This window comes from Phasianus colchicus, chromosome 1, assembly GCF_987193195.1.
Source record: "Phasianus colchicus chromosome 1, bPhaCol1.hap1.1, whole genome shotgun sequence".
Taxonomy (NCBI): Eukaryota; Metazoa; Chordata; class Aves; order Galliformes; family Phasianidae; genus Phasianus; species Phasianus colchicus.
Window position 1 is genome coordinate 133,745,990 of NC_143436.1, and position 25,524 is coordinate 133,771,513.

Sequence of the window (25,524 nt, forward strand, 5' to 3'; positions counted from 1 at the left end):
GCTTCTACTCCTTAGGTTTAATTTCCTAAGAAAACAAAGCTTATGTGACTGCACTGGCTATCTTACTCCCTTTCTCTCCCTCTTTCCTCACTACTCCTGAAGTCACTGGTCCTTTACAGCTGGGCAGGCCAGGAGCATTTCACATGCAACAGAGCAGGGAGAAGGGAGGGGACTGACAAATGAAGGCCTTGTGGAAAGAGCACAGGTGGATGAGCACTGCAGCAAGAGAGCGTTACCATCCCAAGCACCCAAGGACCACTGCTGGGGAATGCACTGGGAGAAACATTTCTCTTTTTCCACATCACCAATTTGCCCCTCAGTCTTTTCTCACTTTTGTTGAGTTAAAAGATCATTTTGCCACAAAACTCCCATATGCACAATTGCTCTTGGCTGCCTCTCCCTCTAGGCAATGAAGAAAAGACACTTCAGAAATTAACAGATCTACATCTCCTCACTGGGAAGAAATACTCTCTGCTGAGGGCAGTAGGAACCTAGGATTACCTAGCTAGGTGCTCTGCATTCCCATCCCCACTGCCTTATTCACGTGTCAATGGATAACCAAAAACCACACAAGAACCTGAAAATGCTGTTTACAATGGGCAAAACAAAACAAAAATATGGGAACTTGTCCCATTTGTCACCAAGCTCCTTTCCCTGAATGCCTCACGAATGTTTTACTTCAATATTCAAAGCACAATGAGATGCAAGTTATTAATTTACAACTATGACAAGATTATTATGGTTAATTTAACATGTGCAGGCACTTAACTAACTAAAGTTGGGAAATATTTGTCATTAATTCAAACATTTCCTGCTTGTGATTCAGCAGATATAACCTAAGTGAGCTGCAGAAATCCAGCATCACTTAAAGAGCTCTCATCCACCAGAACTTTTACATGTGACTGTCCAATATTTGAGCTCTGCCTGATCTAAATGTGCACAACAGAACATACTGCAGCATTCACAAAATAAAAAGCATTAGCATCCAGATGGCAGAAAACCTAACTTCACAGTAAGCACTTCCTGACACAGGAATGGGAGCAGGGAGGCACACAACCTCCCTTCAGAGGTTCTCTGAAGAGTCCCAGCACCGATCCCTTGGATAGGACCAAAGACAGAGAGGAAAAGGTTGGCACAGCCATGATGGGGAAATAAGCATTCAACAAACAAAGCAGCCTTTCTCCTATCCAGTGACTTACATATGTTAGTCCTAAATTGTTTTATCCACAAAGGGTCTTTACTGCTGCTTCTGCAAGACCTATAACTACCAGATGCATTCTGCCTGTGAGCTCCTTTCTACTCCAGGGGCTCCATGCATTTCCTTGCCTCTTTCACTTCTCACATGTAGTATAGTCTCCTGAGCAACAGCATGTTTAGGTACACTGAAATCTCTGAGCTCTTCATAGGTGTGTCAGGATAAAACTTGGGCACACAGTCTCAGAGGGGACCTCCTGAGCATTCAGTCTCCTATTGTTGCTGGCAAACACTTCATGTAATCCTTTCACAGACTGATTAAAGCCTCCTTTGAAAGCAGTTCAGTTTTCCCATTCCTCTGATTGAAATGGTACTCTGGAAATTTGTAGCTGATGATTAGAAACTTCCAGATTAAATGGTCAGTCTGTAGCTATTTACTGTTGTGCCAGAACTATCCTCATTTTGAGGCATCTTTTGTCACTTGCCAAGGGTATTTAGAGAAGATGTTCGTCTTCCCTTTCAGTTCTCCATTTGCCAGCAAACCTTGCACAAGGTGGTGTACAGGTATCAGTGAGGAAAAGATTGACTTTCCACCTCTGACCTGTTCTCTACTGCAGAGCCCAACATGCCTCCTATGTTTACTATCAAGAAATACTGTCTAGTATAAGGTCAGTGTCCCAGTAACGTTCCCAGACCTGGCTCTTCCATATGTCCAGGCACCCAGATTTCTGCGGCTGGCTGCTGCTACCACACAGGATCCAATCCGATTCACGTTAAGCCCTGAAGTTCTGACACTTGCTCCCTTGGATGGACTCTCAAGTCCTAGCCATCCGTGTATCTGCAAAGGGCCTCCGGTGTAGGTGTAGCAGGAAAATATTTAGCCTTTTACATCCAGCTGGCAACCACACTAGCTCAAGCTCGAGGAAAATCTGACCATGTTTGTGTAGGGGCCTCCTTCCTTTTAACTTTTTTTTTTTCCCTCCAGACATTTTAAAAGTAGTTTTGAATCAGGGAATGAAGTGTCTAGCATCTCTGTTCCCAGCTCTGACAGAAGACTGTTACTAAGAGGATGCTGCAAGGCTCTGTGAACAAAAGAAAGCAGGGAGTGCTAGATAACTTAACCTCTCTGGTCCCACACCGTCCTCTGAGGGTGTTGCTTTACTGCACAGCCAGATCAAAGTGATTAACGAGGCTTCTGCTGTTGTCTCCTGAAAGTTGTTGATATTGAGAAAGGCACAATTAATTGAAATGTGAAGCTCAAACAGATATTTCCCCTCTCTATCCTATATCACCTGAACACACAGTAGTGTGAAGTTACACACTTAGGAGATTCTTTTGTAATCAAGAACATCCTGAACTGCAGAAAGATTCTGCACTGGTATGGGTTTCTTCTCTCTTCTTGAATGCACATACAGTGCTAGTCCTAGGGATTCACGTATAAGCTTTCCCATATGTTTGACATGGACAAAAAGCTTGACATACCAAATCAGACATTCACACATCAAAAAGCAGCTACTGTATCAGTACGCAATGTGAGACTGGCAATTGTTTTCCTGAATACTAAGCATGGAAAATACCAAGTGAAACTGTGCTTACTCTGTCCCTGTGAAGAAATCAGGTCCTGAGTGCCCTACAGCCAACACTCAAACTAAATAACTTCATACTAGATATAATTAAAAAATACAGCTTCAGTTTTTTTCAGATCCCTTTTCAAAATGGCCACTAAAAAAATCTGCAAACCTGCTTACAGTGTGTCTGCCCAAGACATGTGCAGCCAGATCTGAGGCTGATGCCACCTGGCAGGCCTCTGCTCACATTAACTGGGGCTGTGCCAAATCCCACTGCTGAAGGGCTCGAGCGTACTGTTTACAGACTGCTGAAAAAGGCAAGTTGAATAGCTTGCGTGCACCTGGAGACATTTATTTCCACATTTTTTTAAATATGAAAACTGTGTTTCTTGTGAGAAATGGTCCTTCAGAAAACTCTCATGCCACCCCTTTGCCAGCACTTGATATAAATATTCCCCGGTGTAAACTGCACAATTGCCAGTGTTTATGAGTAAAGAAGGGAGTCAGTGGCACACAGAAGAGAATTTCTTTTGGTCCAAAATTTATTTACAATGGCACATCACTTCTATTTTTGCTCTTGTCAAAGAGTTTCTACTTGTAATCTATGAAACAAAGTAAAAAATGAGGAACAAATCCCACTGTGCTAACAACCACAGGCAACAATTGCCAGCCTCTGCAAACAATACAGTCAGAAGAAATTGCTGCTTTCTAAATCTAAAAGTGTTACGAGGAGCCAGTTTCAACAAAAGCGTGGCAGCTGATAACTCTTGACCACTTATACATTTTTACTAGCTCATTTTAGAAACGTCCAGAGAAATTTAAAGGCTGTTTGCAGCACTTTACAAGCAAATGCCACAAGGAACTAGGGAAGGCAGTTCATCTTTCCACTTAACTTTTTTATGTACCATCTGCTGAAACTTTAATAAGTACAAAGACAGGTCAACACTTGCACCACTGAATGTTGTGCGTCTGTGTAACCAAGAAACGCACTGCACCTGTACAAAACCAACCTGTAAGGCAACTCAAACATGAACTTTAGCTGCTTACCTGCATCCGTTCCTGTTTTGTCAAAGTCAACGTAACACAAAGGGCTACCGTTGCTTCAAGAGGGGTCTGTCGCCTTGCCAAGTGGTAGCAAACACAACAGAGGTACTCTAAAGTTTGCACAGAAAATCCTGCAAAGCCTCGATCCCGTTCAGTTTAGGAAGCGCAAGCTACATCTCATCAGTTATCTGCCACTGGGCTCTGCTCTGCCTTCCCAAAGCATGAGTGATCAACACCGCCCCGGTCCCTTCACCATGCGATCCCTGCATCTGGTGCCGAATGAGTCAGTGGCAGGAGAAAGCACCAGTATCCCCCAGTTGCTAGGGAACAAGCGGGGAGATCCTGACCTGAATTCCTAGCGCAGGCTGATGTTGCTCCGGGAGCTTTGCTGGGTCCTTTCCTGGAAAGGCAGGGACGTGCTGACAGGTTGCTCCCAGGTTTGCAGAGTCTGCTGGGCAGCATCACACAGGGCAGTGGGATGGCAGCTGAGCTGCTTTTACCACAAAAAGGCACTTGTGAAAGTGGGGAGTGCACAAGCAAAAACTGAGGATGCATTTTCTATCTTCTGTGCCAATTAAGATTAAAAGTTTTTAATACAGAAATAAGATCTTTGCATCTCAACTTTTGTCATTAAAGAAAGTGGGAAAAAACACCCACTATGCACATGGCCTCAGCATTAATAAACACAACAACGGAATACTGGATGTAGAAAACCAAGAAATTAAGGTTATCCCAGGCACCTGTGCTATGAAGTATACAGTACAGACAAACTCGTAGCTGAGATCACGAAAGAGAAGTATGTCAGAAGTGGTAAAGATGACACAAGAAATCTGCCTTTTCTGACCCTTTAAATATTTTAAGTTACTGCCATGCCAGTGCATTAATTACTCTACTTAGCTTGCAGCCTCCTCAGAATGCATTTTCTAAAAGATAAAAAGAGCTGAAATAGACCTGGAGAGCTAAAGGACCTTCAGGTCTCTTGAATTGGAAATAGCTGACCCCAGTTACCCTTTATGGGGAAAGAAAATAATGAGTCCTCAGATGCAGTATGAGATGCCTTGTGCAGAGCAGATTATCAGAAAAAAAAGTGCCTGTTTGCTTTTTGCTGAATCCATGCTCTGGGCAGCAAGGATGAAAAGCAATGCTAAGCATGCCATATGAGGTATTTCCACTGATGGCTGGAGGCAACCAGGGGAAGCGAGGAAGACAAGGGGTACCACTGCAAAAGCAGTTTCTCCAATTCCAGCTAAAAACTTTCCCTTCACACTTGAGTATATTGCCCTACAGTAGTGGTTTCCTCCTTACTGGAATGATGCCAGCACCTGCTTAGTAAAGCATGTGCACTGCATGCAAGAATCACGGAGTCATGCAAAAGCCCAAGTGGGAAGGGACCCACAAAGATCATTGAATCCAGCGCCAGGTTCCACAATGCAGAACCACCCAATATCCAGACCCTGTGTCTGAGAGCACTATCTTGAACTCCAGCACTTGGTTCCATGCCCACCGCCCTGTGGTGCAGCCCCTTTCCCTGACCCCCAGCTGCCCTCCCCTGACAGCTCCATGCCGTTCCCTCGGGCCCTGTCGCTGTCACACAGAGCAGAGCTCAGCGCTGCCCCTCCGCTCCCTGTGAGGAGCTGCAGCCGCCATCAGGCCTCCCCTCAGCTCCTCTGCTCTGTGCTGAGCACACCGAGGGGCCTCAGCAGCTCTTCACACACCTTGTCCTACAGACCCTTCACCATCTCCGTAGCCCTTCTTTGCACACTAATAGTTTTGTGCACTTATGTTGCAGTGCCCAAACCCACACCCAGCACTGGAGATGAGGCCGCACAGCACAGAGCAAAGCAAGACAAGCCTTCCCCTTGCCCAGTGGCAGAGCTGGGTCTGGTGCAGCCCAGGTTACAGCTGGCTTTTGGGCTGCCAGAGAATGCTGCTGGATCAGCTTGTTGTCAGCCAGAACTCGCAGATCCCTAAGGTTTGTAGCAGGTACGCCTACAAACCAGCCAGTCACCCCATGGGGAAGAGCGCTTTTAAAGATGGGTCTCAGGCAGAGAGAGGCCTGTTACATCTACAGCAGTGACCTTAAAAGGAGTTTTCCCACAACTCACTCAAACATTTATATCTGTTTGAAACAAAACAAAGTTTTAATAGAAGGGTAATGCACACAAGTGTCTTTGCAGAAATGCCAGACCATCTCAACGGCACACCAAATGTTGATATTTTGTGTGTGTAGTGTACCCTAAAAAAGGCCCACCTGACGCTGCTACGTACAGCCCGGTTCAGTGGCCCAACCAAGCTGTGCTCAACACAGCTCAGGCAATGGCCTCTTAGCTTGAAATCTCTCCCTCCCTCATAAAAGTGTGTGTTTACCCAGAGAATCAGCCCATTCCTGCAGTAATTACAGCAGCCCAAAAGCAGATGAGTATTACGGTGCTTCAAACACCTTTCTGAACAAGAGCCAAAGCCCATCACTTTGATAGGAAAATTACAGTTTTTTTGTTAGCTTCCCTTCGCTCATCTTTTCTGCCGAAGTAGGAAGAGCTCGGTGTTTAGTCTCATCACAAAAGCACAGCAATTTCCAAACACCATAGTTATGAATGTCACGACCTAGGCAGCAGCAAAGCTGAATTAATCCAGATTTTAAAGAGCCACAATAAAAAAATCATTGCAGATAACCAACCAGCATTTGGAAGGAGTAAAGCGAAAATTCAAGATATTAAATATAAGCTTGCCTGCTGCTAAAGAAAAGCTGAAGATGTACCAGAATACTGAGGGTAAGCCAGAAATCATGGGTCTGTGCAGTGCAACTGTATTTTAACTAGTACAAGTGTTCTGAAACAATTTTATTTATGAAAGGCCGTCCTAAAGATACCATCATCAGAAGGCAGAACAATGCAGAAAACCTACCCACAGGAACATCTATGTATTAGATAGCACTGGGTTCAGTTTTTTATTAGGTTCTTCTTTTACAAACCAAATGGAGAGGATTTCACTGCATTTTTTTCCTACAAATTCTTCCAAATTGCCTTTAAATTCAGTAACACAGCAAGGTGACACTGAACAGCAGAAATCAGAGGAAATAGAGGAAGCTTGACAAAATGAAGGGCGCAGCAAATATAAGCTTTCCATAATGAGGCTGTCAATAGAAGCAAAGAGAAATTTCAAGATACAAATACGGAAGATTTCAAAAGAAATAGAGAACTGCTGAACTTGAAAGAAAGCAGGTAAAGGAAAGCCTTTCTGGGGGCAAGATTTTCAGATGTGAAATAGATCTTACAACTGCAGGTAGACTGCAATAAAAGAGTAAAATGGTGCCAAGTGAGAAAGGAAAAGAGAGAAAGAAAGAAAGAGAGAAGCAGAAAGACAGAGAGAGAGAAAGGAAGGCACAGAGAAGTAAGGAAAAAATACTCCTGGATTTTTCTGCATATCAGGACAGCCATGTGGGTAGAACCGAGGGAGACCTGGAGATGAAGACAGCATTTCAGGTAAGGGCTTTGTCACTGCCCCTACTAGCAAAGTTGCCGATCATTGGAAGGCCATTCGTTTTTCAGCTGTTTTCAAACACAACTAAAATTCTGTTAAGACTCGAAGGAAATTGTACTTTTCTACTAGTCGGAAAAAGGATGGTATGTGAATCAGAATGATAACAGGCAATAAAACAGTGAAAACTGCCAAATAGTAGAGCACTTTTGTCTGAGAGCTAGTGAAAGGCTGCAGACAAGAACAGCACTGCTGGAAACACTGGCTGAAGTGTGAGCCCCAAATGGCCACATTGCCTCTCCTCTAGACTGAGCAGCAGAAACGGGCAAGCAGCAAAATGGCTCTGGGTAGGGTGCAGAAAAGCCCTCCTGTATTGTTAAAAGCAGCTGGTCAGGTCTTCTTCTTGTCTCAGCCACAGGCTTCGTTTTATGCCAGCTGAAGTTGTGACCAAATGCAGTGTGTAAGAGGAGGGCAGCACTTCCTCCTACCTGCTGCACTTTGCCTGCAGGCCATTTTTAGCAAGGCACTTGTCTTCTGCAGGGGAAAGTGTTCAATGAAGGGTTTGGTCTCCTTGATGAATACAGAAGGATGCTAAAGTACTGAACTCGTCAAACACCCCTCTTACCAAAATACCTTTCAAAATTTGCTTTACTCAGCTTTGTGTTCTTAAGGCAATGCAAAGCAGACAATTCAACACAGTTTAACCAGGGAAAGCCTAATTCCATTTTCCAAATCTCTCTGCCAACATCTAGCCTTATGGTAATCTGCAGGCAACCCGGGAGCACTTTGGTGTACACTGTAGTGCAAGACCGAGCAGCTCAGGCAGACAAAGTGCAGCTGAGTGATGCTGCCAGCTTCACGCCAGTGCTGCTCCCCCCAGTCCTGACATCCTGGCAGGATCCCCGCACCATTCACAGAGGCACCGGACAAATCCTCAACCAATATTTAATAGGAAGAAACTTACTTTCCTTCTCAGTGACAAGTGGATGATGTGCCTGAGGACAGCAAACAAATTTCCGCATGTCCAGGGCTGTCTTGTAAATAACGTTTACAAGAGAAATAGTTCAAATTTACTTAGCACAAAAAGTACAGGGCAATGAATTATTCATCAGAGCAGAGGAACAGAAATACTGTCTTTTGTTAGTCTGGCTACGAGATACTCAGGGAAAATAAAGACAACCAGACTTTCTCAGATGCAGTAATTGATCAGCAGCAACACTGACAAGTTGGAAGGAAACTTTTTTTCAGCGAGTGGCAACCGTTTTCAAAGTAAATGTCTGAAACTGATAACACACAAAATATAGGTGTGATGTCATCATATACACATGAGCCTTATAATCAACAGAAGCAATAAAAATTGACACTACAATACTGATTTTTTTCATATTACTACAGATTATGTCCAAGTGGTGGTGTTATTCTTTCTGTTTAAAGCCACAGAGCTGGACAAAAAGATGAAAACATTGTAAAATGATGCCCCAGTTGCTCTTTATGGGAATAATGGTAAGAATTGGTCTGCCAACCAAATGCCAGTTACTGGAGAACCTGGATTTTCAGGATCATAGAATCATAGAATCACAAGGTTGGAAAGGACCTACAAGATCATCTAGTCCAACCGTCCTCCCATTAGCATTGCTACCACAAGCTACCAAACCATAACTTGGAGCTCCTCATCCAGGCTCTTGAACACTGCCAGGGACGGTGACTCCCTGGCAAATGATGAACCACAGTCCTCCCATTTTATCAGGGGGAAAAAAAAAAAATAAAGCAGACGTATAAGTTAAGAATAAGATTCAGCACTGAATTTTTGTACTGTAAAGGCAGGCTGGCAGCTGTGTGCACTTCTCAGATTATAAAAAATCCAAAGCACTGACCTGTAAAGCAGAAATAGCAATAACATCTGCTAGATTTCTGGGCTCTGAAATCACATTCCCTGAAAACAAGTTTCCAAATGAAAGGCTGGGCATTTCTGTAAAATATCATTTCCTTTTTCAATGAATTGTGTTTCTCTTCAGAAACTTTATTTAATAGCCTAAGTGCAAAACCACACACAACTCCCTTCTCTGGGAATAAAAGTAATGTGGCAAAGTAACAATCTGTGATGGCAGCAGCACAAAGGCACATGTATTGATGCCTTTCAGAATTTGGAATATATCAGCCCGCCCTCCTTGCTTACTCTCTGAGTCTGTTCTTAGTCCTTTTCTATGACACAGATTCTTACATGTGGTCTTCTCAGCCCTGCAGTGGAGTGAACATAGCTCTCTTTACCCTTCCACATGGAGTACCATGGCAGTTTCACAAAGACAGAAATGCTGCTGGTTCTTAGGCTTTCTGCTTGGCATTTTGGTGTCTTATGTCTAAGTTCTCAGCACTGCCAAAGCTCTCAACACTTCACAAAACTTCCTACGAGGCCAAAGTCTGCTCCCTATTACATGAATTCCCAGCAACTTTGTCTCAGTTGTAAGCAGGTATTTAAATCAGACCTTGGTCTCATCTTCTTTCCCCTCATACATTTGCCAGATGGCTTTATTTAATGTCTGTTCCCTAGACTGGCTCTAAGATGGATTTTTTCCTCTACATTTGCCATCTGCTGGTCCAAACAGCGAAACAATACACTTGCTTTTCAATCTCAGAGCATTGATTCACTCTTGCTGTTGACTTGGCATCCAAAATAGTATTGCAGGCAGACAGGCAGGTCTGGACAAGGCTGCACTTGACCAATAGTAATTTTTTCCTTTTTTGCCTTTGAGGGCTATTACAAAGTTCTAAGAGGGAACAAAGCACAAAGCTAAGAAAGACAAGTAGTGGGGTGACCTGAAGTGCGTGTTCTCAAGGATGGAAAGGGACTGCAGAGTGGCTGTGGCTTGAAAGGAGGATTTGCAGCTCCTGCTATTGGCACTGCATGGCCTTGTACAAAGAAAAACTTTCATGTTGTGCAGCAGCTAATGGCAAAGAATTGCACATGCACTTCCAAGAGAAACAAATGCTGAACCAAAAAAAAAAAAAAAGACTTAGATCCTCTGCATCATTTTTTCAGAGACTCTGGGAAATGTCTCTCGCTTTTAGTGAGGAGGTAGAGAGAACAAGGAGAAATAATTTATGTGGATATGTGTCCCGTGCACCCACCTTACACAGCAGCCAGCTGAGGGAGGAGGAAAGAAAAGATGCCAAGTTGCCATCACCCCTTCTGTGCCTAACACAAGATGGTACTGAGCTGCCTGAATGTGCACATTTTACCCAACCTCGTTAATTTAAACTCAGAATTTTCCAGAGAATACTCTCTGGACTGCTTGCGCATTTCTGAGCATTTCTTGTGTTGGCTGAGTCCTTTGAATGCTACAAGAATGCAATTAAATAATAAGAGCAGTAAAAAGCTTGGTGCTGTTCATACTTGAGAAGATCTTGAATGGCTCTAGACAAATCAGAGCCAAAGCAATGCATGAAAGAAAAACATTTTCTAATCCTCTCGTTATTACTGTTGCTCCCTCTTAAAGGTATGTCACGACAGTCAAGACACTCATTTCATGACAAAAATATTCATTTCACTCTTGAATGCCACAAAAGACCAATCGTTTATCCCAACAGTCTAAGTGAATGAATGCTTAAGAGCTCCTATAGTTCAGTGTTGCACTGTATGATTTAATCTGCACACATACTTGTCCTTTGCTGTTTCTCCTGAGTTTTTTTGATGACACAGATGACATCCAAACAGCCTGCTGGCCCTTAGCTTTGCATCGCATAGTGAAGTATGAAGGCTGCAGAAGCTCACTGCATTCAGTAAAAGATGACACTACAGAGCTGGTATGTTTTAGTTTACTACAGCTTGCAAACCTCAGTTACGAAATAACAAACCTACCCCACCTTCTTGGTGTCCAATGCTCCTTGAAGCCAAAAGGAAGATTCCCTAATTACTCAACAAGTGTCAAATCAAGCACAATTAGACTGGATCACAACTGAAGAATAAGATGCGCAAATTCTTTTCCAGTGCAAATTCCTTCACTACTGAACTGTATTGCACTGTACCACCTGCTCCAGGTCTTAATATAACCTGATGCTTCATGTACCTCGTGTTTAAGGGAGTGGTGCTGAGAAACACATTTCTTGAAATTCCCAAGCTGCTTTATGTACTTTACGTTAGCGGCTCATGCTAAGCAGATTTCTAGTTGTCATCATTATGAATGAAAGCCTGAAAATTCACTGACAAATTATGCTGCTTCAAAAAGGTGGAACAAGCAGCCAAAAAATAACATGTCACAGGAAAACATAAAACAGCACCAGAGATAGCACAAGCCAGGCCTGTGTCTGAGAGCTGTACTGGTACAGATGTTAATAGGTGCACTCAATAAAGGACAAGACCACACCACCATTCTGCATATCCATGGAAACCACGAGAGGATCTCCTGGGGAAAGGAGAGGTGAGATGGGGAACAAAGGAGCTTTATTTCTTTTCTCCTTTTCATTAGGGCTAAACAGCTTTCACATTATATAGTGAGATTATTTAGGTTGGGGCTGTACCCACCCCCGTGTAACAAAAGAAATGCAGAAAAAGAACAATATGGATTCATCAGGTCCCTCAGTCCCCAGAGGGCAAGGCGAGCCTGCACTGTGGTCCATGTCTCTGCCTGCCCACAGCTACTGTGCCACCTCGGCTAAAGCTGATGCAAACACACCCAGTCACACAACAGATAACCCATTATAATATGCACAGTACGGTACAGTGCACAAGCCAGATGCCTGTTGGTTGGGGCGTGCAAGCTAAAAAAAGGAACAATGGTCTGCTATGCAGCTATCAGTACAGAGTAGTTAGGTACGAAGTACCACTATGGCTCATTTCCCTTTGTGTATATAAGTACGTCCTGAATGCATTTATGACGATGCCATTGCATCCGCTCGAGATTGTTAAACCTCAATCTTTACTGAGTTATAATTACTCATCAAAGTTATTTTACTGGCTAAGGACAACGTCCAGTGGTAGGACAAGCTATTATTGCACAAGTGATGAAATGATTGGCATCTCCTTACGATGCACAGCAATACCAGCTGCATCTGTCAGCTGTGCTGCTCTAGTCATCCAGAGGACACCTCCTTTAGTTCTTGCCTCACACTTTAAAGAAGCTGGGCAGAAGCACCGTTTCTCTCCATTTCCTTCCAGCTGGCATCACAGCAAGAGGTGATGCTGGGACTGACACAGAGTGGTCTGGCAGCTGACTACCTGTGTGCTGAGCTGCCAGCCAGGAAGAAAGAAATGGGTACTGTCTGCCCTACTGCTGCATGTGCCCTCTGAAGAAGCAGGATGAAAAATTAGTGCAAATAAGACTACTGTTAACAATCTCCTTTCCTTGTTCTCCTGCACCTGCCACTGATTTCATTCTCTTCCATGAGTCTGATAGCCCTTTGCTGTCTGTTCCTCTGGAAAGGCTCTCACTGGCCTTTGCTGGAAGCAAGAAAGAGAGACATCGGGAAGAAAAGGGGAGCGAGAGAATACAGGCAATAAAACCTTAAGATACCCAAAATCTATCTAAAGCTATCTAAATGCAGCAAAACAGAAAAAGAAAAGCTCCTCCTCCTTTTTCAGTATCTTTTGTTTATAATGCTATCTGCAGGATAAAATAAGATGGGCATGGTCTTTCAACCAAATGACTTGAAAATCACACAGCAGAGCAAAACAGCTTGCTAATCTGGAACTAATCTTTAAATTTTACAGTGCCTTTAAGAAAATGGGACTTGCACAGTTTTTATTTCTCCAATGACATTTAAGCCCAGTTTGCTCTCTTTGTTGGTTCTGAAAACCTTGAAATTGACAGCTGAATGCGAACCATTTACAACCTCACTTTTACAGCCATATGAAATCAGCATTGATTTATGCAGCACTCAACGTCTTCATTTCTCGATTAACTTCCATTCTGGCTTTCACTGTAAAGCCACCGTTTTCACTGATATCTTCTTACAGTTGAAATCATTGCAATAGCTGTATTCATTTCCTCCATTACACTCAGCTTCTCGTAACCTCAGTGAAGCTGCCTCCACATGCCAGAGGCAGGTTATGGCTTCACAGTGAACCTCAATTCTGGCACACTCAGATCCAAGCTTTGACTCAGCAAAGTAAATAGTGCACTTTTAAAGCAGTTTGCACAAGGTGGTCAGGGCATTCTGGTTTAATACTCAACACACTATCTGACCACCCCCATACAACACAATTGATTACAACAATTATGAACTGAAGTCGCTTTCTCCTAGTACCTGACAATCTGTTATTCCTAAGCAAAAAGAACCACCAGGAAAACTAGTTAAAATTTGAAACTCATTTTAAGGAAGAATCTTTGAAATAAGTCAAAAATCTGCACATTCCTATCCCACCTACAATAGCAAATAGCTTATTCTCCCTTACCGTAACCTGTTAAATCAGACATTGTCCCCAGATTGCTGTACTGACTCACTGTGGAATATAATGTATTGTAACGACATCACAGCAAACTCTTGGGTTGAGCTGATAAGAGCTCTCAGCTTTAGCCAAAATTTGATACCAAAGCAAACAGTTGATACTGTTACAGTTGATTTGTAAATTCTAGCCTAATTCATTCCTAAGGGCTGGATGGAGAAAACAAAATCATGCAGTCGTTTATAAATATTATGACGAGAACTGACTAATCTGTATGTTGGTCACTTTTATTTTGCATCTTGCTTTAAATATGGGCTACCAAAATAACAGCTAATCAGGTAAAAAAAGCTAACAGGAAATGAGGCTTTATATTGTGGACGTAGAGCTGACAAAATTTACTGTAAGTAGATGCAGGTGTGGTTGGAAAACCAATGAAATACTTTTCATTAGAATTTGCAGTTCTTTTAGAGTGGAGATGGAGCTGGGAAACCCCCCGGAGAAGCTGCCTCCTCTGTGGTCATTTTGTTCTCCCCAGGCTTTGAGGCCTCAGTCCCATGCCAACAACCTTCCAGCTACAGGCTGAAGTCTGAACACCATTGCCCAGGTCCAAAGTACTCCTGAATCTGACATGAAGATTCACACTGAGATGTACTTATCTGTACACGTGGCCTTCTGTTGTAACCCAAAGTAGTGCTGCAATTAGTTCATGGCTTTCATTCAGAAAAAGCATGCAGTGCAGCTCAGCTGGTTTTTAAACCGATAGTTGAAGCAGCATGAATAAAAATTATAGAATTAGACTTAAAGGTTATGGTCTAATTGCCAGTAAGCCCCTTTATTTATTTTGCTTTGACTAATAAACTTGGTACATCTGGTTCACTGCAAGGACATTTCTGGAAAGTTTGAAGAAAATTGATTGGAAGCCCTTTGTGTACATGACAAAATGTCCAGCTTTCTTTGCTACCACAGTCATTTGGCAGCAGGGACAGAGGACCAGCTTTTGCTACCACATGAGAAAGCTTGTGGAAACAACCTCTCTTCTCACTAGCAGACAGAACTTCATTTCAGTAAAGCACTTCAGCAAAGGCCTAACAGAAAACTCCATATGCTTATGTGAACAGCTCAAAGAGTAGAATTTTCTCAAATCAGCAGGTAAGCTGGCATTCTTTTCTATACTATGTTCACACTCTTGTCAAAGAGGAACCAGACTATTTCCTTGGTTCTGGTATCTCTGAAAAGGACCAACCTTCAGTCCCATGAAAACTTTCAACTTCAACTGCCCAAAGGTTGAAGCCCACTTGAGATCCTGGAATATCAGATACACAGCATTATATTATTACATCCTCATGATTTCAGCTTGTGCCTGGGAAAGCAATGTCTGTCTTCTTCCCTTATCATCTTTCCATTGTTAAATTTCAGGCTAAAAAAAAAAAAAACAAAAAACTGAGGAGAATTAATAACCCAAGTTGTCATTGCAATTGAGTTCAGTTTTACTGAAGTAATGGCTGTAATTCAGAGCAAGTGTAAAATTCAACACAGCCTCTTTGTCCCTTTATCTAAGAAGATAACAAGAACAACAGAATGGCATGTCCACAGAAGCAGCTGATGCTACTGGCCAAAAGAGATGTTCCTTAAGATTGCTATCACAAATCATAGAATCATAGAATCACTCAGGTTGGAAAACACCTTAAAGATCATTGAGTCTAACCATAACCTAACCATGCTACCCTAATTCTAACAACCCTCCGCTAAATCATGTCCCTGAGCACCACATCCAAATGGTTTTTAAACACATCCAGGGATGGTGACTCAACCAACTTCCTGGGAAGCCTATTCCAGTGCAGATATCCGTATTTTAAAACATCAGGAGTGGTTCTGCTTCATCACCAGAAATAATCATTAGCTAAAACATACTAAAAATTGCCCGTTTTTAACTTAAGTTTTGAGAGTCTGACCTTGAGTGAATCCAGGTTCACAACCCTGCTTCTGATCTTGCAGCAGTTCCTTGTTCTGACTTGCCCAAGCATGGTTTATTTACGCACATTACTCCATGTTCTCAAATGCCTGTGCAAAAGTGGAAGCAGCAGATCCTCCTCAGGTTGAGTTTTGTTGATTCCTCTCTACAGCAAGAATTCATGATGACACACCTGTCCGAAGAATCTCGAGAGCCACAACCATGAGGCCACAGAAAGAAGACAACTCTGTAGCCCACCAGCAAGACCCACCATTCACAGGAGCTGTGGTAGCAGGTCCCCTCTCCTGTCTTGGGTTCAATCAGTCTTCCATAGGAGCCAGTAGTGCTTACCACTGCGTTCTGCAGCCCCGCTTACCAGACGTGTTACTAGCACGGGACCCAGCACCACACTCCCTCAGATATGTAGACAGGGGAAGCAGGTATCTATGAAGTTCTGTCCACCAAAGAGAAGATCAGATTTTCTGAATCTCCTTATCCTTCTCAGCGGATTGCAATATGTGCCACGATTTCTCAACATTAATCAGCTGTTTCTGAGAAACATGACACTTGTGAGGAGACCGTGCCAATTCATTCACGCTGTACGCTCTTCTACATATAAGACAGATTGGAGCTGACATTGAAGATGACCCACACCCTATGAAAGCCCCACAGAAACTGCATAGTTATTCACTTTTCGCTAGCTAAACATTTGTTAAAATAATTCTTGGCTTCCTTCCACAGTTCATCAGACAGATACTTCAACTCATTTTTTTTAGTCAACACAAACAGAAATAAGGGATATATAAAACTGGAGGTGTAAAATACTTCAATAGCTAGAACATTATTTTTTTTTACACCTTTTCATCCACATAAGGATAATGGAAAGCTTCAGTTATTTTTGAGGTCACTATCTCCAATTAAGAGCAACACATAAGTTTTAAACAAATCAGACAACCGTGGAACAATTTTAATCCCTGAATGAATAAATCCCTTGGGGGACCTGGCTGCAGAGAAATCAATGGGCCATTCTATTACGCCTTAGCAGCAAATAAGGCACAATCTGGCTCCTGCAATGAACCTCAAAGCCACAAATCCTGTCATAAGAATTTATCGGATTCATATGATCTATCATCAGAGCCTGGTTAAACCCAGAATGTCTTCGGCTTACAGCAGCTGTTGGAGCAGCATTGTGTGAGATCATCTTTAGCTTAGGGGCCAAAATCTAATGTGGAAAAAAAGAAGGCAGCAATAGGCATTCGCAGGGCAAATAATGTGTTCCTGGGAAGCCCTACCCTTACTAGCAGCCTGCTGCCCATTGACCTTACCTCTGCCTCAGACGTGCCAGGAGAAGTGTCAGCCTGGCAGTGAGAAGCTCGGCATTTGCTCCCACTGCCTTTCATAGCAACATATAAATGACCTCTCCTGCCCTGCTGACTGCAAGTGCTCTCTCTCATTGTGGGATCAAACACAAATCATTCATACAGTACTACAAAAACACATCACAGCCTGGCACAGAAACTAGAACTAGAAACTAGAACAGTGCTATAAAAAAAACTCACTGAAACAGACAAAGTGATTTCCCCACCCCTCCAATATAACTAAACTCTCATCTACAGTGTCTCTCAGGGCAATGTCAAAATCATTGTGTTTGATACAACTGATACACTCCAGCCCATATCAAGTACTCTGTGTGGCGTGCCTCAGGCTGTGTCTGCTCTTGTAAAGCAAATGCTATCAAGCTGCACGATGATGCTGACGCTAAACTGGACTGTTTCGCTCTCTCGGTCCTTGGAAGAGGGTGACCACATCCCAAGTGCTCACTGCAAACCACCACCAGCCCATCTAACTCCAGGACCTTGGCCAGGACTGCTGCAACAATCTGAGATCCCGAACAATTGCACTCCAATCTGAATGCAGACTCCAGTACAGCGATGCTCCTGTTGGGAACAAAGGTTTATCATCCATGTCCTATTCCTCAGACCATTCAGATCTGGGGCACATCTGCAGCTTCCTCTCACTGAAAGCTAAGTAGGAAAAGAGAGTGAAAATAACACACACACACATACTACCCAGACAGAGCTATAGTACTGCTGCAGCACATCCACTGCTCAGAAATGCAGAAGTCCTCTGACCTTTCAGTGTTCAGATGTAGTTCTGGAGAGTCAAGTTTTCAGAGATGTTAAACACTTAAAGACAGAGATGACAGTCAGCACTGAATAGGAATCACTGACCATTAAAAAGTACAGTGAGATCTCCAGAAGGTTGAGTGCCCCCTCTCATTGCAGCTGATAGGAGTCATATTCCTGAAGATGTTAAAAGCTTCTGTACAAGAGACATTTCTCTATTGATCTCTAGACACCCAAATACAATGTCTCTAACCCATTTTGCTGACTTCAGGAAGAAAAATACAGAAGTAATACTACCAGTCTTTTCCTCCTTCTCCCAACTAAATAATACCTGTATGTTCTGCTTTGAGATCTGGCTTTAAATCTATCTGTGAGAAAATAAGTGAAACTTCCATGAGAGCTGCAATGGTAAACTGCAGCAGTGCCTGATAGCATCAGATGGAAGACAGGCAGAAACAGCAAGGTATTAAGCAGACTGTGAAAGGGCTTCTGAGGAAGCAAAAGAGAAGCAGAGTGAAAAGAAAGCACAAATAATTTTCAGTTACTTCTCTTCTTCACCACATCCTCTCGCAGATGTGTGTTATGTAGAACTCTAATCTGTGCAGTCAATTTAAAACATCAATAGATATTTAATACCTCACTTTTTTTTTTTTAAAGAAACTAAACTAGTAAAGAATCACAATGCTCTTCATCAATTTGTTCAGTTAGATAAGCCGACTTCACAGTCAGCTGCAGCATTCTTTCTTCCTTCTTTCATCTCACTTAAAGAAAGATGTGAAAAGGAGCTAGAAGATAAAAATTTCACATGTATTGTCTACCAGAGTTCCCATTATTTTGAATCAAATAACCTTTGAGGTAAGTACATATGTGATATGAATGCTGGAGAGCAGCTGGGACAGTATCTCCTTGCAAAGCAAGCTTGCAAGAACAAAGAAATCCATGAACCACCCTTGTATATTACTTACATAATTTGGGGCTAAGTAATTTTGGAGGGATACATCTGCATGAGACAGAAAATGAATGTTTGCCCTGCCAGAGGGGCTTAATGCCCTCTCTGGGCTGTGAAAATAAGAATGTCTCATTTCTGTTTAAAACAATTGGCACACTGGAAAGAAAAATGGTAGTATGTACTGATATAAGTTAATATACCACATTCACTGTTCCCAGAAGCCTTAATGGGAAGCAGGAGGGATTGAAATAAAAAATGTTTTTTCTTTTTGTAGCAAGCCCAGTCATGTTTTTTTTTCAAAGGTAACTCAGGTGCATTGACTTTTGGAAGCCAAGTTTAAGATATTTGAACAGGCTCTGCTGTCATAAAGCGTGAGCACTCGTCTCCAAAAGTCACTGGTCACGAGCCACTTGCGAGGATTCACAACAGTCCTGTTCTCTTCACTCAAGCACACTTGCCTTTCTTTAAAAGCTCCCTTTCCAGATGCCAGAAGAGTACTGCTGATAAGGGCAGCGTTTCCTTCTGCATGCGTGGAAGATGCTCCAGCGCTAGCAAAACCCAGCTACCACTGCCGCCCTGAAAGAGTGAGCAAGGCAGCCAGAAGGAACTCTGCTCATCTGCATGTTCGTTTGTGCTCACAGAGCTGAGGACATGCAGATTGAGAGGACTGATTGACCTTTTTAACTGGTTGGCTTAACTGCTGATCTCCTCCAACAATTTTCTCATCTGCTCTTTTACATTTACGGTCTTTTGTGCATCTGTTCCCGACACATAGTCTCTGTCTAGCCACAGACACCAAGGAAACTATTTTATTATGATGCTGCCACCTATAGCTTTTCTGAAGACCACACCATCCCTGAAGAGTTTTGATTCCGATTTATATTTATAAAAATGACACTGTTTGTCCTTTGAGGATTTTATCCTCAATTCCACCTGACCCCAAGAGAAATGTGAAACAGTCTTGGGAACAATCTCTTGTTATCTCTCATTTCTGCCCCAAAGATCTTCCCAGCTTTGCCAGCTCTGACATTCTCTGATGAAGACTTTGAGGTGAAAGCTTACCCAATCTATTCCAAATAACAGAAGGCATGCTGGAGCACTCTGTTCAGTCAGCACCTTCACACTGTGATGCAACAGACAGGGACAGAAACCAAATCTCAGTGTCCTCTTACACTTCTTTAGTGCCCTATTTCTGTGCACTGATTACAACCAGTCAGCAGACATATTAATTCTCTTCCTGTCCCAGTGTTTCCCTGTACAGTAAGTTCTCTCAGCTAACATACCAGTAAGTAAATGGTAGATCTCACTGAGATGAGAACTGCATGCCTTCTTGTTGCAGAGCAGCAGGCAAACTGATGGAAATCAGAATCCTTGCATTCTGTAGCCCGACAAGCACAGACCCAGGCCACTTGGATGCTTTGCAAGGTTGCTAGCTAGCAGAGTGCACCAAGTAAGAACATCCACAGCTACAGCAGCCAGCACTGCATCCTCCTGCTTCAAGCAGAGGCAGTGAGAAGGATGGACAGTATCTGCCCCTCCTCAACACCTAGCACCCAGATGTCTCCATGCTTTTGCCCAAGGCCCCAAGACCTTGCAAATAGCTTTGACACACCAATTTAAGGAAAGAATGTCACAGCTGTAAGAATTCAGGAGTTCCTGAAGGGGGAATGGTTTTAAACTAAGTCAGGGGAGGTTTAGGTTAGATATTAGGAGGAAGTTTTTCACACAGAGGGTGGTGACACACTGGAACAGGTTGCCCAAGGAGGTTGTGGATGCCCCATCCCTGGAGGCATTCAAGGCCAGGCTGGATGTGGCTCTGGGCAGCCTGGTCTGGTGGTTGGTGACCCTGCACATAGCAGGGGGTTGAAACTAGATGATCATTGTGGTCCTTTTCAACCCAGGCCATTCTATGATTCTATGATTCCTAATTTTCATGGCATGCAGGGTCCTGTTATCCAAGGCCTTCTTTAAGCTGCATGTCATTGTGTATTTATAGCTTCTTCCTTCAGTTCTAGAATGTTTTCCATTTTAAGAAAGAAAAAAATCTGATCAAGTGTAGGATCACATAAAACCCATAATTCAAAAATACCAGCAGCTGATAGCATTGTACTAGCGAGTTAGAAGATGAAACTGTTCTTTTGTTATTCTATTTTTCTTTAAATTCGCTAAGTTGCTGAAGCTGCTGTGATAAGAGAAGACTGAGAAGGACAAACTGGGTAATCCTTCCATCTCGCTTTATCACTTCCAGACACAAAGGTGTAAAACTGCAGTGCTTTTCCCTGCCTGGTGCCTTCAGGTGCTACAGAAGGAAAAACAAAGCACCCCATTTAATATTACCTCCCTGAAAAGCTGGAAACTCAATGTCATTCAAAACAAATTGATTTGCAAAGAAAAAAGAAAGAAAAACCTCCCTTGCTTTAAAAAAGTGGAGTTAAAGTGTATTTTTATCCACAGAATATAATAAACTGTTGATAGAGACTTGCTTTGCAGCACAGAGCTGAAGCACTTTTTAATAACTCTGTGTACTTTCCAGAGTGTGGTTTCCCCTTGGAAATTCAGACCTGCACATTGTACCTAAAATCATAAGGGTATCAATAAAAGACAAAGTTGCACTTGAGTCCTTTGTCTTTTTAAAGTGCTTCCATCTTGGTTTTGTGATAGCTCCATTGGTTCATAGAGATACATCACAAACCCTTACCATCTCATACACGTGGGGGTTTCTGTTCTGTCCCTCTCTTCACATACTGCCTCAGCTGACTGATGAATTCTGCCTCGAACCAGCTGACACCAAGGAGACTGTTGAGAAAAGTACCAAGGAAATCTGTGTCTAGTTTTATCGCATGCTCTTTGAGCATCAACAGGCTAAAAACTGGTATGCCTTAAGTAAATACACTCTGTGAGGCTCGTTCAGGGACACTAAGAGGCAATGCTGACAAACTAAAGAAATCCCACAGTGCCTCTTATCTCTGTTTTGACACAAACATTTCCCAACTCATCAATTTCATTTTCCTCTTCAATTATTTCAAAAGCTGACAGAATTTAAGGCATCTCTAATGAGTACAGCGAAGCTTGCTTGAGTATGTTCTCCGAATTCTGATAACCTCCTGCATCCTGAAGGGCACCCTGACACATTGCTGTTGATCTGTTTCCTACAGATGCAGCAGGAGAAGCTGTGAGTTGCAAGAGGAGTCCAGCTGGCTCCAGCTGGGGCTACACCAGGCACTGCTGGACATGTAAACCTGGAAACCAAGGGAATGACTCCTCAATCCTCAACAGTATGAGAAACAACACTGCTGATTGCTTTTGCAGAAACACCTACTCATGTTTTGCAGAAACATTTACTAATACATTTATGCTACTCTCCCAGCTGCTGTCCGTATTTCCCCAGGTGCTGGCAGACCCGTTTGCCTCTTTCTGAACTGCCAAGGTTTCTAATTCCTCCCATGCTGCAAATCATCAAACAGAGGTAGGCATTTTACACTCCAAATTTTGCAATACTCAGTCTTCACACTTTACAGACACAGAAAATCAAGTTACCCCAGAATTACTGCACTGATGACACCATTTCCTTTCACGTGTTTTTAGAAACTTCTGTTTTAAACGCATTTCAGAACAGCCTTATCTTCTGCACTGCACTTTGGGAGAAGCCACAAAATCCACCTGCAAAATGCTGATCAAATGGACAAGATTTTGCAAGTGACTGCACAAGCAGACCCCAGTCCAGCCCTCATCATGCGGGGCAATCAGAGAATCATTAAGGTTGGGAAAGACCACTAAGATCATCAGCTCCAACTGTCAGCTCATCACCATCACACAATGGAGCAGGAGCGGAATGGGAAGGACAAGGAGAATTCCAAGGGAGTTGTGCTGACTGTAGAATGAACAGCAGCCCATGGAAATGTCAGAGTAAAGGTAATGCCATCTTCCTTAAGGGACAATTTTGACTATGAATATTTCACTGTAACAAAATGGACAACTGAATGGTTTCCTTCCACTTCTGCATAGCCTCTCTGTGCTCTTTACTTTACATCCTCGGTAGGAGAAGACTGTATGTTCAATAGCACGAGCATATTACATTTGATTGGTTTATGATTGAATTTCTCTCTCTCCTGTGATTGTTAACTCTATTTCAGAGTATGCAAAGCTGGGAAATTAGGTAGTTTTTTCTACACAAGTGAATTACAATCCTGGCACACTCAGCCATCCTTCTACTTTCTCCCAGCGTGGATTCGCACATCTAAGTCGATGACAATTCAGTGTTTTGGGTTGACACAAAATGAACACATTTTGGTTCATCAACACCCACAGTTCCAGGAAGGCACTTCTAGATGCATGAAAACATAAGATAAATCAGCTGTGCATTGCAGTATACATGGCACATCTAATGAGCCACAGCCAGTCTTTGTCTGCTAAGGAGGAGCAACACACTACAGCTATGCAGGATGTGCTACACAAGTGAAAACAGATCTACCTACAGCACTTTTGCATTCTGCACAGTGGGTACTTGGCAGGGTTTCAGCCTGCAGCACAATTACTTGCACAGCACCAGTTGGGTACTGGCTGTGCTGGCATCAAACTGCACATCTGCAACCAGGACTGGAGTGAGTGGATGTTCGGGGAGGCAGCAGCCATTCATTAAATATTGACACAAACAGAGAGATGGTCTGTTATTGGGCATTGATGAGTTCAGTTCAATCCTGCTTAGTCTGAAATGTAGCCTTGCTACTTCAATAAATATTTTTGTGAGGCATTTCCATAATTTAATCGCATTTTTAGCTTCTCAGTAATAGCTCACTGCCCAGTCTGTTATTACAAAGCTCCTTCTTTTCTGTCCTTTGATAACCTCCTGCCATGACTGTGGATACTGAATGAATCAGCAGCCACGTAACTTAAAACACAGAGCTGTTGACAGCCTGCAAGATAGGACAGTCTAAGGTGCCAGCAGAGTTATCATCCCTGGGGAGCTAAGGAGCAGGTACAAGGCACTCACAGTCCTACTCAAGCATCAGTGTTCCTGCAGGAGGTGCTCCAGGCTGGAGCAGCAGCTCCCTGCAGCCAAGGAGAGGCCCGTGGAGGAGCAGGCCGTCCCCTTGCAGCCCACAAGCAGAGCACAAAGCAGCTCTCCACATGCAGCCACAGAAAAGGCCACAGGGCAGCAGTGGATGAGGCCTGGAGGAGGCACAGTCTGTGGATACCCCTGCAAGAGCAGCCTGGGCCAAAGCTGCAGCCCATGGAGAGAGGTCTGTGGAGGGGCAGGAAGGCTGGAGGAGCTGCCACCCAAAGACAGGAGGTAGCAGGGGGTGGAGAGGGAGAAGGTGGTTTTAGTTTGCTTTCAGTTCTTGCTGCTCTCGTCTTTTATCAGTAGGCAATAAATTGCATTAATCTCCCTCTATCAGCCCTGTTTTGCCTGTGACAATAACTGGTGAGTGATTTCCCTGTCCTTATCTCAGCCTTTGAGCCCTTTTCCATCATATTTTCTCCCTCTCTTCCCTTGAAATGGGGAGTGAGTGTGGCTGCAGTGAAGTTCAGCTGCCGTCAGGGTGAAATCACCAATTAAAAACACAGTGAAAGAGAAGTTTACAAAGTTGCTATGAAAACAAGCAACAAGACTGTCAGCTGCCTATAAACTCTGGCGTCGGCAGACAGACAATTACCACCACTCCAACCACAGGAAGTCCCTACCTCATCAACGACAGAACCAAGCACACCTGCTCCCTTGCCTTTAATGATCAGCCAACTCCTGTCCCGAGCCTGCCTCCTTTCAATGATTAAAGAGCTCCAAGGCGAGTGCCGGTAATAATGTTACATTTTTCCCTTCTGCAATGTAATCTTTGCCCCTTGGAAAGTGCTGATGAGAGCTTGCTCCCACTTAAAACTTACATAAAAACCAACCCGTATCCTGTTGCGTGGAAAAGGACTGGTACCCCAGTCAGGCCACGAGAGACACGGAATTACTCCAGTGCAGAAATGATACACAGCCCCACATCAGCAGCAAACAGGCTTTGATGCACGCTTACTATTTTTGGAGGCTAACGACACGCAAGTGATAAAGCAAATGAGCGTTTTAATGATGACAAATAGAGGAGGACATGCAGTGCTGATGGGGGAACATGGCTTCCAGCAGGAGGAAGATTTACGGGAGCTAATTACGGTACATCAGATTTATGGTGGAAAAGCAGAAAGAGGAAAAACTTGGGGAAGAACTTGTGTGTCACCTGGGAACAACCGTTTCCCTTCAGACAAATGATGTAACAGCAGCTCAACGCATGCTCCCAGGTGGCCTTTTTATGCCTTTGGCACTGACGTGTGTGCAAAGCCTGAGGCGTGCGTGAGTCTGTAGAAGTTAAATAGACCCAAATTAGTTACAGGGAAAACACAGATTTGTAGCCGCCATGAAAGAATGCCAACAATTAGCGCTTAGATTGGTGTTCAATATACTTGGTGTTCAACATACACGTGCGTTTTTAATTAATCGTGTGGGGCAAACCCAGCAGGGTGCTGCCCTCCCACCTCAAAGAGATCTCAGCGGGGGCTTCGCATTTATCAGCGGCAATCAGAACTCGGCGCAGCAGCCTGGAAATTTGTTAACAGAAGCCACGAGCACAACCGTGAGAAAACCGGCACTTCAGCCCTCAGGTCCGACAGGTGCCAAAGAGAACTCACGTGGCTTAAAGACCCCTTTAGGCCGGAGCAGCCGGCGCTGTACGAGAAGTTTGAGAAGCGAGGGGGAAACCCGCAGCCCGTCCGCACACAAACGCCCGCGAGCGAACCTCCCCACAGCGCCCGCAGCTCCCTTCGCCCCAAGACGCGCCCCGAAATGGCGGCGCTGCGGCCGG

General features: G+C 43.5%; 1 protein-coding gene and 1 long non-coding RNA gene across 6 annotated transcripts in view; one reads left to right on the forward strand and one right to left on the reverse strand.

The window, feature by feature from the left end:
• Positions 1 to 25,524, reverse strand: part of CRACDL (CRACD like) — a 61,816-nt gene that overhangs the window by 36,010 nt on the left and 282 nt on the right. Inside the window, exon 2 of one of the 5 annotated variants that reach the window (XM_090127127.1) lies at positions 21,387 to 21,484. The exons of 1 other annotated variant lie outside the window; for it this stretch is intronic. In XM_090127127.1, coding sequence (XP_089983253.1) covers positions 21,387 to 21,394 — 8 coding nt within the window. In that variant the 5' untranslated portion in view covers positions 21,395 to 21,484. 3 more of the 5 variants (XM_090127154.1, XM_090127143.1, XM_090127134.1) reach the window with 3 other exon arrangements.
• LOC149920041 (uncharacterized) lies at positions 19,558 to 22,746 on the forward strand. The gene is made up of 3 exons (XR_016460534.1): positions 19,558 to 19,948; positions 21,844 to 22,154; positions 22,274 to 22,746. It is a non-coding gene; the product is annotated as an uncharacterized LOC149920041 (long non-coding RNA).